We start from the raw sequence: 16,121 nt of genomic DNA on the forward strand, positions 1-16,121 counted from the left end.
TAGGTGTGGCTGGTATAATATCTTGCTGGGTCTGGCCCCAGAGGGACTACCATTTCTTTTGAATAGGGAAATGATTTGAGTTTATACTTAACTCCTCTGTGAGCAGGTCTGTCCCTTGGATAAAGCATTTGGGGTGGCCATCCTGATTCCATGCTTGTGGGTCAGGGATGGCATACTATGCATTACTCTTCCTTTCCAGATGTAATTAACATTTCATTTCACCATTTTGGTCTATCATGATATTCCAAGAAGCTAATGAAAAATAATGTCAGACCTGCTTTTTTTTCAAGAGAGTTTATCTTGAAAAGCTGTTTTGGTTGAATGTCCCTTAACCCCACACCTACTCCTCTGTATAAGGCTTTATTATAGAGGGCATTAAAAATAGAAGCTCTACACATACACCCCCACCCCTACTCCCATGTTCCTGTATTTCTTCCGCTCCTTCTCCTGCCCTTTCTCCCAGAGCCACTGGGTCCATTACTGGTTCAGAGCACATGTGCTCATTCAAAGTATTCTACTTCCACCTTGAGAAAAGACTGAAATACACTCCTCCCACTATGCCACCTCCTCCCAAACAACTCCTGTCTGCCTTTGTGTGACTCTGCTGTCCTCAGAACTGTGTTGACAGGATGTCTATATTAACCTCTGGGAAATTGTTGAAAGTCAGGTTGCAGACTTAGGTTATATATAAAATGCAAAATAAATATGAATAATGTGCTTGGAAAACAGAAGAGGCGACACAACAAAGTTGGTAATCGCATGACTTCTGGAGCCAAGCAGCCTGGATTCTTGGTTAAAAGCAGTGCGATCTTGGACATACTAATCTCACTGTATGTAAGAACTTCGTCTGTGAAACAGGAGTATAAACAGTACCTACTTCATAGGATTGTTATAAAAAGTGAGTTACTAATGTAAATGACTGGAACAGTACCTGAAATATAGTAAACTTTCAGTAAATGTTAACCATTAAAAAGAGTTGTTGTGATCATTTCACAGTGTATTCAAATAGGGAATTACACCTGAAACTAGTATAATGTTATATGACAGTTACACTTTAATATAAAAGAGAAAGAGCTTTCAGACCCTGCCTTTCAGAATCCCACAACCCCAGTACCTGATGTGATCTACTTGTGTGATGTTTGAGGAAGATAAATGTTCTTATGTGTACTTTATCTCTTCAATAGGCTGAATATTCTGAATTGGTTGAAACATTACTGTCAAGTCAACAAGACCCAGTTATTTACCAGAGATTAGCAGATGCTTTCAACAAGCTTACTGCAAGCAGCACTCCTCCTACGCTGGATCGGAAGCAGAAGATGGCCTTCCTAAAGAGTTTAGAAGAATTTATGGCAAATGTTGGTGGTCTCCTTTGTGTAAAATAAACAACAAAACTTTATGCTTAATTTAGATCTTTCTGCAAAGTGCACTGAATTGCTAAAAGCTGACTTGAGTCTTGTCCTGTTCTTCAGTTCTTTGGCCGTTTTGGATTTTGGAGAGCCTGAAAGTTTGATATGTAATGCAGTGAAACAGGAGAGGTCACCTTTGAATCAGCTTCTGCAGTTGGGTGTTAGCCACAGTCTGTCATATATGTCTTGTAGATTTTGAATGGTGATTTAAGATTTCCAATTCCATATATGTGCAAACAGATATGGGCACCATGAAATGCATATTCAGTGCCTTTCCCCCTTTATCAAAACATTAGATGGCTAGCCAAAGTTTAGAATTTTTGTTAAATTAAACATTAGATGGACATATGCTCCCCATTGTTTCTCAAAATGTTGTCCATACATCACTTGCATCACTCGAGGAGCTGGTTGAAAAGGTAGATTCTTGGGCCCAACTGTAGATCCTCGGAGTCAGAATTTCTGTGTGTTGGGCCTTGGATTCTTCATTTTAATAAGCTCCTCCCCTCTGCCACCCCAAAAGTTTTGAATCAATGCAAAAGACATTAGAAACTCCTAAGAGGTTTTGTGCTTTCACACTTTTCCTCCCTTTGATGATAAGGTTTGTAACTGAGCAGGAGGAAAACACACCGGGTGTTTGTTGGCTTCTTGTAGCACACTCTCTCACTCTTTGTTTTTTTAACATCAGCCTGGTGTCGCAGGTTTTGTGTAATACAGGTCTCTAATCATACTCTGATGCCTGAACTTGAGGAGGAAAATACATGTATATTTTTGTTCCATGAAAAGAACTTTAGGAACTGTAGCCATTTCATTGCCTTAATTTTAAGAAGAAAATACAAAAAAGCAGATTTGTTTTAGTAAGAAATCAAGTCTTGATGCTTCAGAGTTGGTTTAGGGTGTTAGCTGCTATGAACCTGGTGCCCTTTTGATCGTGTATTTATGTGGATTTATGAGTGAAATGAAAGGCTCATTCATATGTAGTCTAACTTTTTGAGTATGTTTCTCTTCAGCCATGTTAGCCCATGGCTAATAATCTACTCTGAGTGGCTTGCTTAAGCAATAACTATTTTAAAGGATGTGAATTACTGATTCATACAGACTATTATACGTTGGGGCATTAGGGGCAATAATTATGCTAGAGTGGACATTCTCCTCATTTCACAGGAGCCATGTAAATTTAATTTAAGAGATTAAAAAATTCCTATTTAGATCCTCTAGTTTGATTTTTCTAATCAGGACTTTTGTACTGCTGCCATGCTCCCCTTAATTCTGTGTGCCAGCTTAAATTATGGAAATGAAAGCTAATTTATAAACTGCAGGCATATGAAACTCTGCCCACCTCAGTGTCAGAAATCCCACAGCACAGTGACAGAGGACTCTGGTGCAGGCGCACTCTGAAACTGTGCTTCTAAGGGGTGGGTTTTCTCCTTCTGCTGTGTTCTTGACACCTACATGCTCAACTGTCCTTCGAATGTAGTGTTCATATCTGAATTGCATATAGTATATGCACCTTCACATGCGATGCTGTGCAAAACTCTGTATAACTCTGTGCTACTAACAGTTATAGTGTCGAAATTACACCCACCCTGTGCATGTGACGTTAGACACGAGTGAATGCAAAGGCTAGGGCCGTAACTTTGTGAGGAACATTACTCTTAATTCAGTCACTGTTGAGTAACAACTGAGGTGGAGCAAAAGCATCTTAAAAGACAGCTAGGAAAAAACTAATATCACTCTTCATGAAATATACATGTTATATTTTTAAAAACACTTTGAACAAGTGCATTTATTTTTAGATTTTTTTTCTTCTTTTTTCCCCTTAACTTGAAAGTCCGATGTGGCATTGTACTTGGTGTTTTATGTTTCCCAGCTCCCTCACGCTTTCTCATTAGTTGTGCGCTGGGCGTATCTGTGTGTTCAGTAAGTATAGTCCCTTTGCCAAAGGACACTGAAATACGCAGCTTAACTGGGTAGGTCTGCTGGCCATGACAAAACTATAATCAAATTGTTAAAAGTAAAGATGAGTAGGAAAGAAATGCCTTGTTAAATAAAAAGGCATCAGTATTTAGTAACTTCTCTCTAGACAGTAATGTATCTGCTGAATTGGCCCAGATGTTATTATAATACTGCAGTTTCATTAGATGAGTTTCAATTAAAGTGAGATTTACTTCGGATTGGACCAAATGATACTTCAGTATTGCCAGAATGTTGATTAGTGGCAAACTGGGGAAAAACAGCCACCACCATTTTCTAGGTAATGGGGATGCCACTTTAATTGCAACGGCTAAGATTTCTTTTCAGGGTGTTTGTGTATGTCTGCCTGATTGAATATTTGTTTAGTTTGGGTCTTCTGTTTTACTTTGTCCAGTTTTGTCTTTGGCTATATTTACTGGCTCTTTGGTTTTTGGGGTTTTTGAATGCTCTTGGCCCAGTGAATGTAAAAGAACACTGGCTTATTTCTAGTAAATTGATTCGTACTATTAAGACTAAGTTGTTAAAAGAGTTTTAAAAACAAAAACATTATTTGTGCCCCCCTTTTTATATGTTAAAGGGACACCATTGACGATATGATTTTTAGAATTTTGTGCTTTACGAAATTTCTGTTGTTCATATATAATATCCTTTAACTTCTAGTTTTCTTTTTTTTTTTTAATTTTATTATGTTATGTTAGTCACCATACAATACATCATTGGTTTTTGATGTGGTGATCTAACTTCTAGTTTTCAATTCATCCTTTGACTTATTTCTTGTTTTATTTTTCTTTCCCATTTGTTTCCCAAAGGCATAGTCTCTACAGAGTCCCAAGGCACAATCACTAGGGACTTGGTCCTTTCACAATTTGTATGCATATTAACAGTACCTGTAACTGTATTCTCGTAGCTCTGTTAAAAGGATTAGTTTGTTTTTACAGTCCTTCTGGATGGGTGGCTGCCTGGGTAGCTAAACTATTTGGCAGTATTTGACACTGTCCTTCTCAACACAGTTATCTGGGTCTTTCTGCCTGGCTGTCTCTTAATCTGTTGGAACACAGGAGGGGCATGTTAACATCACTGCATTGAGTTTTTTGTCTGGTATAAAGTATGACATGTAAAAAAACAAAAAACTTTGCAATATTTTTCAAATTTTAAGAATTTAGTCTTATTGTAAACCATGTATCTAATTATATTACATTACTCTGTTCAGATATGATGGTTACTACCTTTTTTTTTAGTTTTCACTTCACAACCAAGCATCTCTATTATTATAACTTCCCCCCAGCCAGCAATATTTAACATTCCCCCTACTGCCTTTGATTGAACTTTCTCTTTTACCAAGATGTCAAGTCTTTGTCTTTCTAATACCACCATATTTCCCATTTCGGTTAATACTTGTATGAATCCCTCAAGTATGGAAGGGAACTAGCTTTCAGTTCCAAGGATTTCAGGTTTGAGTATCCTAGTCTAGTATTCGGTGTCAGTTGAACCCTTAAAAAACCCTTTTAAAACAGTTTTACTTGTTTCTGTTTGCCACTTCTGTGGTTGTCATTAGACCTTATAAGTTAGCTGTCTCACAGATATCCTGAATAAAATATTAGCTGTTAAGGCAGAAGGAACTTCAATACTTCTTAGTGTTTGTTTGTTTGTTTTTTAAACAGAATAAAGAATGGATTTGGATAAAAGTTTTTTAACATAATTTTCTGTAAATTCTTCTACAAAACAGCATAGCTGATTTGAGGATGTAATAATGTTTTAAATTATTTTAAAATGCAAGTGGGTATTCTCTGATTTGGTAAAACACTACATTTAAGAATTCTTTAAAAATTGATTTTCTAAAATTAAAAAATGTCCAGATTAGGTATATGGCTGAGCTCAAATTGATTTGAAGTGCCCTGGTGAAAGCTCAACTTTAAATATTTAGATTTAGATGTGAGAAATGTGAACTATTCCTGACTGATGATAATGGGAACCCATAACATACTTAGCCAAAGAATATATTTGGTTCAGGCAAAGATATAAACCTAATAATGGGCATCCATTTTTTTTTTAAAGAGGATGGATGAAGTGTTGTGTTCTGGCCTGTAGCTCCCTCTGCTTAGAAAAGACTGAAGTATTCTGCAGCAGCTTCAGTGGTGACTAGGAGGTGCGACTGGCACATCACACTCTGAGACCCACACCAAAAGCCGTCTTCATCCACCACATCCACTGGGCTTTGCTCTTCACTTATTCCCAGGCCTTCCTGCCAGTGGAGAGGTTTTGTTTTCTTTTTCTGTCTATATTCGTAGGCCTCTTAGGTATTAGGAGCTGTCAGATGTGTACTAATAGCTAATGTTCCTAGCCTGAAATTAAAAGTACTGCATCCGCACCATGTACCTGATGGGGATCTGACCTCAAGTGTGTTCTGAGCCCAGGCTTCCTGGCGTGGTGTCTTTTTTAACCACATAAGATTCTGACAAATTGCAAATACTGGTATTGTGATTTGGTTCTCTGTACAAAGAAAGAAGCTCCATGCAGTGAGTTTGTGGTTTGATGGTCACAAAATGTTAGCACTGCTACCATTCAGCACGTGTAAAATTTTTTAAATTTATAAATATTAAAATTTTAAACTTACACTAAGACTTTTCAGTTTTTTTAAAGAAACCCAGGGATGAGTATGCTGTTTAAATATTTACCTCTATTAACATTACTAATGAAGGTATAAAGTTGCATTTAATTTTTCAAAAGATGCTACAGTATGATTTTAGGAAATAAGGCTATGTACTGAGCCAGTTACAAGCTGAATATCAGATTGATAAAATTTTATTTGTATTTTTAAAATCCATAAATGGGAGTTAAATGTGTCTTTTCACTAAATATTTTTATTACAGTTTTGTTTTGACCATGTGTGATTTGTTCATGGGTATTTAGCTAGACTGTTTTATGAAGCTTATTGAAATGGTGCTAGTTCGTTTACAATCATAGTATGTGACACTGGGGACATTGCATAATCATAAAATAATTTCGAATAAAAATCATGAGACATATCTGTACAGATAAAATAAAGATTTGCATTAACCTTCTGAGAAAACACCCAAACCGTAATAGAGTATTCAAAATTCAGAAAGAAAAAAGTTCGTTTATATTCTTTAATATCGAGCATATTTTTTTATTTCAACTCACGGTCTTAGAAACATTTTCAAAGTTATTAGTTAAATCACTGGATTTGGGCATATTTGTAGTAAATATTTTTAGTAGTTTGGGTCATTCTTTTCAGCCTTTCAGGTAAAGTGGAACATTACCATCATGCTCTGTGTTAGACTTACAGACTTGAACCCTTTGCCCAATCTTAAATCTTGTAAACATGTGCAGTGGAAAGTTAATTTTTTTAAGAAAAGGAAATGCTTGAAATATATTTATTTTAAACTTGATTTTGCTTTGAATATTCATTGATTTATAATGGTATTTCTTAGGTTATGTTGAAATTTGATTTTACTCCAAGGATGGATAAAGAAACAGCAGGTTGTTTAAGAGGCAGAGTAAGTAGAGTACATGTTGAGTTTTTGATTCACCCTCTTTCATTATTAAGGGGGGACGTTAGGCACAGACTAATCATCTGTCATTTGAAGAGAGCCATAGACGATTTTAAAGGTCCCATATATAAAAATTAGTATTTTTAAAAAGTCATCTTTAATGGTTCTCTCTAAAAATACAGTCATTTTATATTGAGTGGTTTGTGAATAATGCCTTTGATGCGTTGGTTAGATATATGACATTTTTGTTTGTGTTTTAGGCATAGCATCCCAGATTGAGTCTGTGCATTCTTTGTAATCTCAAATGGCAGTTCAATTCGACTTTCTTTTAAAACTAAGCAGAAGCAATAGCATGTTCAGTGAAACTATTGAGAAAATCTCCCACTCAGAAATTCCATACAGTACTAATAGCAGTGTTCTGTCTCACCTCCTATTGACTTCTTTCCGGGTAAATTATTTTTAACATCTAGCATGACATTGAACAGAGAGAGGTAAGTCACTGATGGTTCCAGGAGTTGAAGAATGAAAAAACTAAAGTGAAGAGCGCTTAAATAGGGATGTGCTAAATATTCTTATTTCCACAGTAGTTAGCAGTTTTAAGTTTTTATGGTGTTCACTTCAGTTTACTTTGCCAGGTGAGTCTTCAAATATTCCTATTAGTAAGCCTGAGATCTTAGGCTGCAATACTCATTTGTATACCTGGTTATAATTGCATTGCCCTCGATGGTCCTTTCTAAGGACTGACCTGGTAAAGCCATTTGAACTGGTACGGTACAGGGGAGAAGCAGAGAGACCTAGATTGATTTCCTAACTAAGCTAATATTTAGGGTTTATGTTAATTTCCATGGGCCTTTCATCTATATAATAGGACCATAAATAATGTTAATTCTTCCCAAAGGAAAAATTTAAAACATGGTAATGGATATAATAGATGCTCAGTAGATTCCATTATATTTAAAGATTATTTCTAAGAACGCATTTTGATCAATAAACGTCCTAATACAAAGTCTAATACCTGATAGTCATTAATTATTTTTAAATACTGTGATACCTTCACATCAATAAAATGTGACCTTCTAGCCCTAGCCACAACCACCATGTTGATATTGGGATAGAGTTCACCATATTATTTACTGTTTCTTCTTTTCTATATGAGAAAATTGATTGATTTAAGTCAGTGGTTTCAATTTCTGTTGAATATTCAGCTCCTGTTCCTACAACAAAAACAATCCTAAAGTGATTCCTAAAGTAAGTTTCACGAATCACTAATTCTTTATAACTTAGCTGTTATCAAATAAATTGGAGAAATAAAACAAGTGGGGATTTTGGGGTTTTTTTTTTTTTTAACTATGTGAAGTTAAAGCTTTACTACATTAATGCACGTTGGAAACTAGAAGATCTTAATGAGATTTTTATCAGCCTATTTAATGGTTTCTATTCAAAGCATCTTATGGGACTAGAATTCTCGTGAACATCCTTTGCAACATGCTTAGGTTGAATAATCTGGTGATACAGTCCTTGACGAATGGAAGAAAAAAAAGAAAAGACCAGAATCTGTGTTCTTGTAATTATAGGTAATTACTAGTTATTTTTTAGAAAGGGAAAACCAAGTCTAAGTTCGTCTTAAGAGACCTTTTCAAAGTAATCTTCATTCCTTTTATGCACCATTTCTGAAGAGCAGCAAGATGAACAAAAATAATTTCTGAATACACAAAGGAGTAATTCCTGGATTGAAATTGATTTGAAAGCATCTTTCAAGTCTAGTTTAACTTGACAAATAATCTTCAGTAATAAATTGCCTTTGATGTTTTACATTTCTTTATGATTTTCAAAAACCATTGAATTACAATGCAAAAGTTTCATCAGGAAAATTCTAATCTTCATGCAGCAGAGACGTGCTGTCTGGGCAGTCAGCACTCTTGGTGGAGGTACAATTATATGAACTTCCTGACATCTAAGTCACTTTATAAAAATAACATGTAGTCGTACACATTACATGTATAAAAATAACATGTAGTTGTACACATTACATGAAGGTAACTTGTGTCTCATGTTATGAAAGCAGTTGAAACTTTGAAAGCTTAAAAAGATGTTTCAAACCAAAAATAATTTGCTTTAGCATAAACTTTTCTCTTAATTTATAAGCCAAGGCAGTCTCGTATGTATGAAACACTACCTCTGTAAAAATGTACTGCCATAGGATGCCTGGGTGGCTCAGTTGGTTAAGCGACTGCCTTCGGCTCAGGTCATGATCCTGGAGTCCCAGGATCGAGTCCCGCATTGGGCTCCCTGCTCAGCAGGGAGTCTGCTTCTCCCTCTGACCCTCCCCCCTCTCATGTGCTCTCTCTCTCTCTCAAATAAATAAAATCTAAAAAAAAAAAAATGTACTGCCATAAAAGTTGGTTATTGTTTTAGTTTATGTTATTGATTTCTTAGTTTTACACATTTTCTTTCCAGCCCCTTTAAGTTACATCTGATTTTGAAATATTGTTTAATAGATTTGTTATCAGTTCAAAGCATTCAAAGTAAATAAAGCGTGGGTTGTTACAGACCTGCAAACTTTTTATTTATTTATTTTTTTTTAAGATTTTATTTATTCATTTGAGACACAGAGATACAGAGACAGAGAGAGAGCATGAGCCAGGGAGAGAGGCAGAGGGAGAGGGAGAAGCAGGCTCCTCGCTGAGCCAGGAGCCCGATATGGGGTCCTGACCTGAGCGGAAGGCAGACGCTTAACCGACTGAGCCACCCAGGCGCCCCCTGCAAACTATTTAAAACAGGAATTATGGTACCCACAAAGTTGTAAACCTCTTTTATGAATATTGAATGGCATCATTTGGCCCCTGAGCAATTCATTTATATCCTCATCCCAAAAAGGATTTAAAGCTATTCAGAATATATAAACTTAGCAAGATCATAAAATTGATAAAGGAAAGGAAGGTAGGAACATAACATTGATTGCCTTGGGGAATGGAAAAATACCTCACGATTTGGTAACAGCAAAGGTGGAAGGGAACCCTTCTTACAGTAAGTGCCTGTTAGAGGTGGTAAGTACTGTGTGCTGGATGTCTCATATATTGAACGCACTCAAGACTGAAGGCTCTGAAAGACTCCTGGCAAATCAGCTGACCAAAAAGTATCCATCATTTTCATGGAGAATGCTGTTGCCTCATAATCACATTGTTTGCCAAATTAGTAGCTGGTCTTACTTCAGCATGAAGACAGCTGTCTACGTCATCCATTCTCCAATCAGATCTTGCATATCTCTTGCATTCTTTGCAGCAGGTAGGCAAATCCTATCGAGGAGGAAATCTGGCCAAAGTGCCGGGTTTGAGTTTTTCTAATCCTGTCAATATTGCAAAGCCTCAATTTAATGTCTTAATTCCTCTACTTTTTTAAATTTAAAAGAAATTTTTTAAATTCCTAAGACTGGGTAAACTAGATAGAGGTTTGAATTTATGTTTGTGAAACGTACATCTAGTTTCAAGTGCAAAAGCTACTTGGAATACGTTTCATTTGAAGGGAATCTAAAACCTTAAATTCTATTGCCACCATTCTTGGAGGTAATTTATAAGACAGAGGAATTCCCATCAGGAGTCAGCACTTGCGGACTCGCAGAGCGGGACTTGAACGCTGGGAGGAAGCTGCATTCCCCCGTCTTCCGGAAGTGCCCTCGGGCGGGAGGGTGTGCGCATGCGCGAAAGCGGCGCGGCCTGGTACCGCCCGCTGTCCTAGCTTGGGGTAACTGCGCACGCGTGGCTTGTGAGTGGACGATCCTGGGCGCCAAGGTGGGGTAGTTTCCGCGCTGCTCAGCGGCTTCGGAATCGGTTGTTTTTCTTATTCTGTTTGTCACCCATTCTCCAGTGCAGTAAAGGAGGAGGGGTTACAAATAGTGGTGTCTGGGGATGGCAGGAGAGCTGCAGCCGAGCCGGGAGGGGAACCTGGTTGCTGTTGTGTGACACCCGGCCCGGGGGCGTCCGCACGACCGGGGCTTAGGCCGTCCAGGCGCGGGGAAGAGTTAACCCCCAGGCCAGAGCAGCACGAGAACTCCCCTCCGATGAGAAACGGGACTGGGCCTACTGCCCTTTACTTCTTTGCCCCGGACGTTCGAGCCTCCACACTTGTCTCCTGGGGCGTTAGGAGGGAGGTCTGCTGGGCGCGGGGTGTAAAGTGGAGTAGACTAGGCCCCAGCTCCCCAGGGGAGACGGGAAACTTGGCGGTGCAGAAGGGCAGTAGCGTCTTAGTGGTACAGGGATCATCGTAAGGGACCTAGCTGGGGTGGGGGACACTTTCCGGGGGGAAAGGAGGGGATGTGTAAGACCAGAAGGGTATCGTGACAGGGGTTGTGGTTACGTGGAGGTATACAAAGCAGTTCATCGTGTTGTAGGTTTATGATCTGTATTAAACTGTAGGTAAATTTTACCTTTTTTAAAGTTAATTTTTTAAAATAACAGGATAAATGGAATTTTGGAAAATGAGAGGGAAGAAAGCATTTTAGGCAGGGGTAACTACAGATGCAAAGATGAAAATGAAAGGTTATGGCCCTTTTCTGACAGTAAATGGGATTAAGGGTAGAGTCTAGGGCAATATGCAAAACTATTTAGGAAACATCTAGGCCATTCTTATCCATTTGCAGAGGGAGCCTCACAAACTACCTCAGGTTTCCCTTCCCTCCTTCCACACCCCCCACCCATTTACTCAGGAGTCTGGGATGAGTCCCAGGTTAATGCTCTTTCCACTGAATCACGCTGCCCCGACCAAAATAACTTGCAGACGGCAATATGATACTGTGTGAATTTATACAGTGGGGGAAGGAGTGGCTTGCTTTAGTAAATTTGATGTATGGAAATTGAATTTTATACATTTGAAATGTGATTGGATTTACACATTACTTTTTAGGATTACATTATATTGAGTTAAGTATTTAAAGAAATAGAAAGTAACCACAGTCCATTAGGAGCCTACTGATGCTGCACATAAATGTGTCCAGCCCTTTGCTCATGCTGTTCCTTCTGCAGTCCTCACTCTTCATCTTTTCTTCTCCCTCAAGGCCAAGTTAAAGTGCCACCTGCTGTTTCACTTCTATTCTCTGCCCACACGTGCTCTTCATTTTGATCCCATTGCACTAAATGGTGGTGAATGGTGCTTTTCTAATAGAGGGCTCACCACATTATCACAATCATTTGTCTTATTTCTCAACCTTGGCACTGTAGACATTTGGGGCCAGATAGTTCCTTCTTGTGGAGGGTTGTCTTGTATTTGCCAGCATTCCTGGTCTCTACCCACTAGATACCAGTAGCACCCTCCCCAGTTCTGACAACCAGAAATGTCTCCAGACATTGCCAAATGTTCCCCTTCTGGGGCAGGCGGCCAGGGGGTGGGATGGTGGTGCAAAATCTATGAGAACCACTGATCTCATGTATGAGCCATATAAGGCTTAGCATCAGTTTAATAATATGACATAGCACTTTCCAGCTCTTCTGGACTTGAAAATCTCTTTCACATCAATTTCATAAACCCACTTAGAAAATTTTTATTTTTGGAGCTCCTGGGTGGCTCAGTCATTAAGGGTCTGCCTTCGGCTCAGGTCATGATCCCAGGGTCCTGGGATCGAGCCCCGCATCGGGTTCCCTGCTCCGCGGGAAGCCTGCTGCTTCCTCTCCCACTCCCCCTGCTTGTGTTTCCTCTCTCGCTGTGTCTCTGTCAAATAAATAAAATGTTTAAAAAATTTTTTTCTTATTTTTAGAAATTTTTTAAAAGATTTTATTTATTTATTTATTTGACAGAGACAGCAAGAGAGGGGACACAAGCAGGGGGAGTGGGAGAAGCAGGCTTCCTTCTGAGCAGGGAGCCCGATGCGGGGCTCGATCCCAGGACCCTGGGACCATGACCTGAGCCGAAGGCAGACGCTTAACTACTGAGCTACCCAGGCGCCCCCACTTAGAAAATTTTAAAACAACGCTAAAGATATGATGAAGTAGTGACTTAAGTAAAAAAGTTAGTATATTGAAACTAAAGTTCATTTAGCCTGTAGCAATGTTTATTACATAAGCAGATTTAAGTTTTTCCCATTTAACAAGTGATGCAATCTTGAACTCACTTTAATAAGGTAGGAATCCGTCTATGATTGCTAAAATTGCAGCCCCCTCCATTCTCCACATGTTTCTCCATTGATCTTAACCATCATCCAACACATTTTATTTCTTTTGCCTGTAGCCTGTGCCTCACTGGAATATAAGCTCCAAGAGGACTGAGACTTTGATTTCCATCACCAAGAACACTGCCAAGTACAAGGCAATACCTCAATAAATGATTACCAAATGACTGGATTTGGTCAGCTTTAAGATAAAATTTTATTTGGGGACAAAATTCATGCTAAAATATAGATTGGAGTATATAATTGCCTTTTACAGCTGTGAAAGTAGACAGTTTTTGGTTTTTTTTTTTTTAAGATTTTATTTATTTATTTGACAGAGAGAGACACAGCGAGAAAGGGAACACAAGCAGGGGGAGTGGGAGAGGGAGAAGCAGGCTTCCCGCAGAGCAGGGAGCCCGATGTGGGACTCGATCCCAGGACCCTGGGATCATGACCTGAGCTGAAGGCAGTCACTTAACCAACTGAGCCACCCAGGCGCCCGAGTAGACAGTTTTCTTAAACTGCTTTTTGGAATTCTTTATTTTGTATTTAACATCAACTGGTTTCTTTTTATGGTTTTCAGGTTTTATTTCAAGCTGCAGTTTGAAAGCCCTTCTCCACAGATGGAGCTGTGGAAAGTGCTTAGTACTAATAAATAAAAATTCATATTTTCCTGTCTGTATCAGGGATATATGTGTGTACATGTGCCTATATGAATGTACATGGACATGCACACACACGCACATATATGTACACACATACATTAACACACATACTTTTTGTCCTTTACCTCTTCTAGACAGTATCATGGTGTAGCTTTGATCAGGAACTGGTTGTACACTTCAACTCTGCCAGGAGACCTTGGATTTTAATAGTTGCCTGATTCTTTTCCTGAATGAAAGGAACTCTTAATCCTGTAACCAAACCAAAATGAGACCTTTTTAGTAGGTTGCAGATCAGTTGCTATATTTTCTTAGTCTTTCTTGGTTCGGCATGCAGAACACACTAATCTTTGGAATTTCCAGCTGGAAATTCTCCAGCCTGATAGCTCCTGGTACGCTTTCCTAAAAATTTATTCATTGTGCTTTCTGCAGTCAACTAAAGTTGCTCATTCAAAGCCTTCATACCATTGCTCAGTGGGATTGCTGCAGACACCTCTATGTTGATTTAAGTTATTTTTATTCTAAATTATAACCTCAAAGGCAAATAACTCATCGTGCTTTTAATTGTTCCACCACTATAGAACTTAACACATTCTCGGGGCGCCTGGGTGGCTCAGTCATTAAGCGTCTGCCTTCAGCTCAGGCCATGGTCCCAGGGTCCTGGGATCGAGCCCCGCATCGGGCTCCCTGCTCGGCAGGAAGCCTGCTTCTCCCTCTCCCACTCCCCCTGCTTGTGTTCCCTCTCTCGCTGTGTCTCTCTCTGTCAAATAAATAAATAAAATCTTAAAAAAAAAAAAAAGAACATAACACATTCTCAAATTAAATATAAACAAAACTATAAAACAACAAAATTCAAATTAGTTTGTTGTTAACGTTGTTCACAAAGAATTAGTAGGCAATTCTTTTGAGATTATTCCTAATTTACTTGAAACTATATAATGCATCAGTTCTTTTACCAACCACTTGATGGAAAGGCTGTTTCCTCTACCTTCAATACTCTTTTCCTTTCTTTGCCAACGGGAGAACTTATTCTTTAGATCCTAGTGTAAATATCACTTCTTCAGGGAAGCCTCTAGTAACTAGAGTCATGACAACAATCTAATTACCTTACCTTAACAGCCCATTGATATCCACTCTAATAACATTTTCCCCCAATATTTTTATTGTGATAATATACATGTAACATAGAATTTACCATCTTAACCATTTTTAAGTGTCCAGTTCAGTAGTGTTAATACATTCACACTGTTGTGCGACAGTTGCCACCATCCATTTACAGAACTCTTTTCATCTTGAAAACTGAGACTATACACACACATTAAACAACTTCCCATTTCTCCCATCCCCCAGCAACCACCATTCCACTTTCTGTCTTTATGAATTTGACAACTTTAGGTACCTTGTATCAGTGGAATCATAAAGTATTTGTCTTTTTGTAACTTTTTTCACTTAGTATAATGTCCTCAAGGTTCACTGTATATTGTAGCATGTGTCAGAATTTCTTTCCTTTTTAAGGCTGAATAATATTCCTTTGTATGTATATCCATTCATCTATTGATAGACACTTGGGTGTTGGTCTCTTAAATCATGTAAAAAAACAAAAAATGGAGTTACAAATTGAAGTTACAATAATACTAGCTTTTACAATTGCCCATATATTTACCTTTCTGAGATCTTTATTTCTACATATGGCTTTGAGTCACTGTCTAGTATACTTTCATTTTAACTACAGGACTCACTTTACCAATTTTTGCAGGGCAGGTCTAGTGGTAACGAACTCCCTCAGCTTTTGTTTATCAGTGAATGTCTTAATTTCTCCCTCACTTTTGAAGGACATTTTCATCAGATACAGGGTTGTTGGTTGATTTTTTTTTTTCTATCCAGCACTTTGAGTGTATCAGTCTATTCCTTTCTAGCCTCCAAAGTTTCTGATGAGAAATCTAATGACCTTATTGATGGTCCCTTTTATGTGACCATCTCTTGGTGCTTTGAAGATTCTGTTTTTGGCTTTTGATAGTTTTATTATAATCTGTGGGTGTTTTGAGTTTATTCTACTAAGGAGGTCATTAAGCTTCTTGGACGTTTATAGTTCTATATTCACCTAATTTGGGAAGTTTTCAGCCATTATTTCTTCAGATAATTGCTTTGTCCCTTTCTCTTCTCTTTTTGAGACTCCCACAGTATGTATTTTGGTCTACTTGAGAGTATGCCCTTAGGTTCTGTTCACTTTTCTTCAGTTTTTTTTTTTCTTTCTTTCTTTCTTTTCCTCAAACTTAGTAATTCTAATTATTTTCAAGTTTGCTGATTCTTCTGTCTAATCTGCTTTTGAATTCCTCTAGTGAATTTTTTATTTCAGTAATTGTTTATTCTTAGCTCCAGAATTCCCTTTTGGTTTCTTTTTATGTTTTCTATCTCTATTGATATTTCCATTTTG

At 38.1% G+C, this 16,121-nt stretch overlaps 1 protein-coding gene across 4 annotated transcripts in view; it reads left to right on the forward strand.

The window, feature by feature from the left end:
* The window catches only part of XPO4 (exportin 4), a 140,151-nt gene that overhangs the window by 117,332 nt on the left and 6,698 nt on the right, over positions 1–16,121 (forward strand). For 3 of the 4 annotated variants that reach the window (XM_064586303.1, XM_064586304.1, XM_064586306.1), the window contains one exon: positions 1,185–6,246. In XM_064586303.1, coding sequence (XP_064442373.1) covers positions 1,185–1,382 — 198 coding nt within the window. In that variant the 3' untranslated portion in view covers positions 1,383–6,246. Of the gene's footprint in view, positions 1–1,184; positions 6,247–16,121 lie in introns of those variants that run through there. The other variant, XM_064586305.1, reaches the window with a different exon arrangement.

Source organism: Mirounga angustirostris, unplaced genomic scaffold (genome assembly GCF_029215605.1).
Source record: "Mirounga angustirostris isolate CCGP_5_RB_7025 unplaced genomic scaffold, mMirAng1.0.hap1 SCAF_3, whole genome shotgun sequence".
In the NCBI taxonomy this organism is placed as follows: domain Eukaryota; kingdom Metazoa; phylum Chordata; class Mammalia; order Carnivora; family Phocidae; genus Mirounga; species Mirounga angustirostris.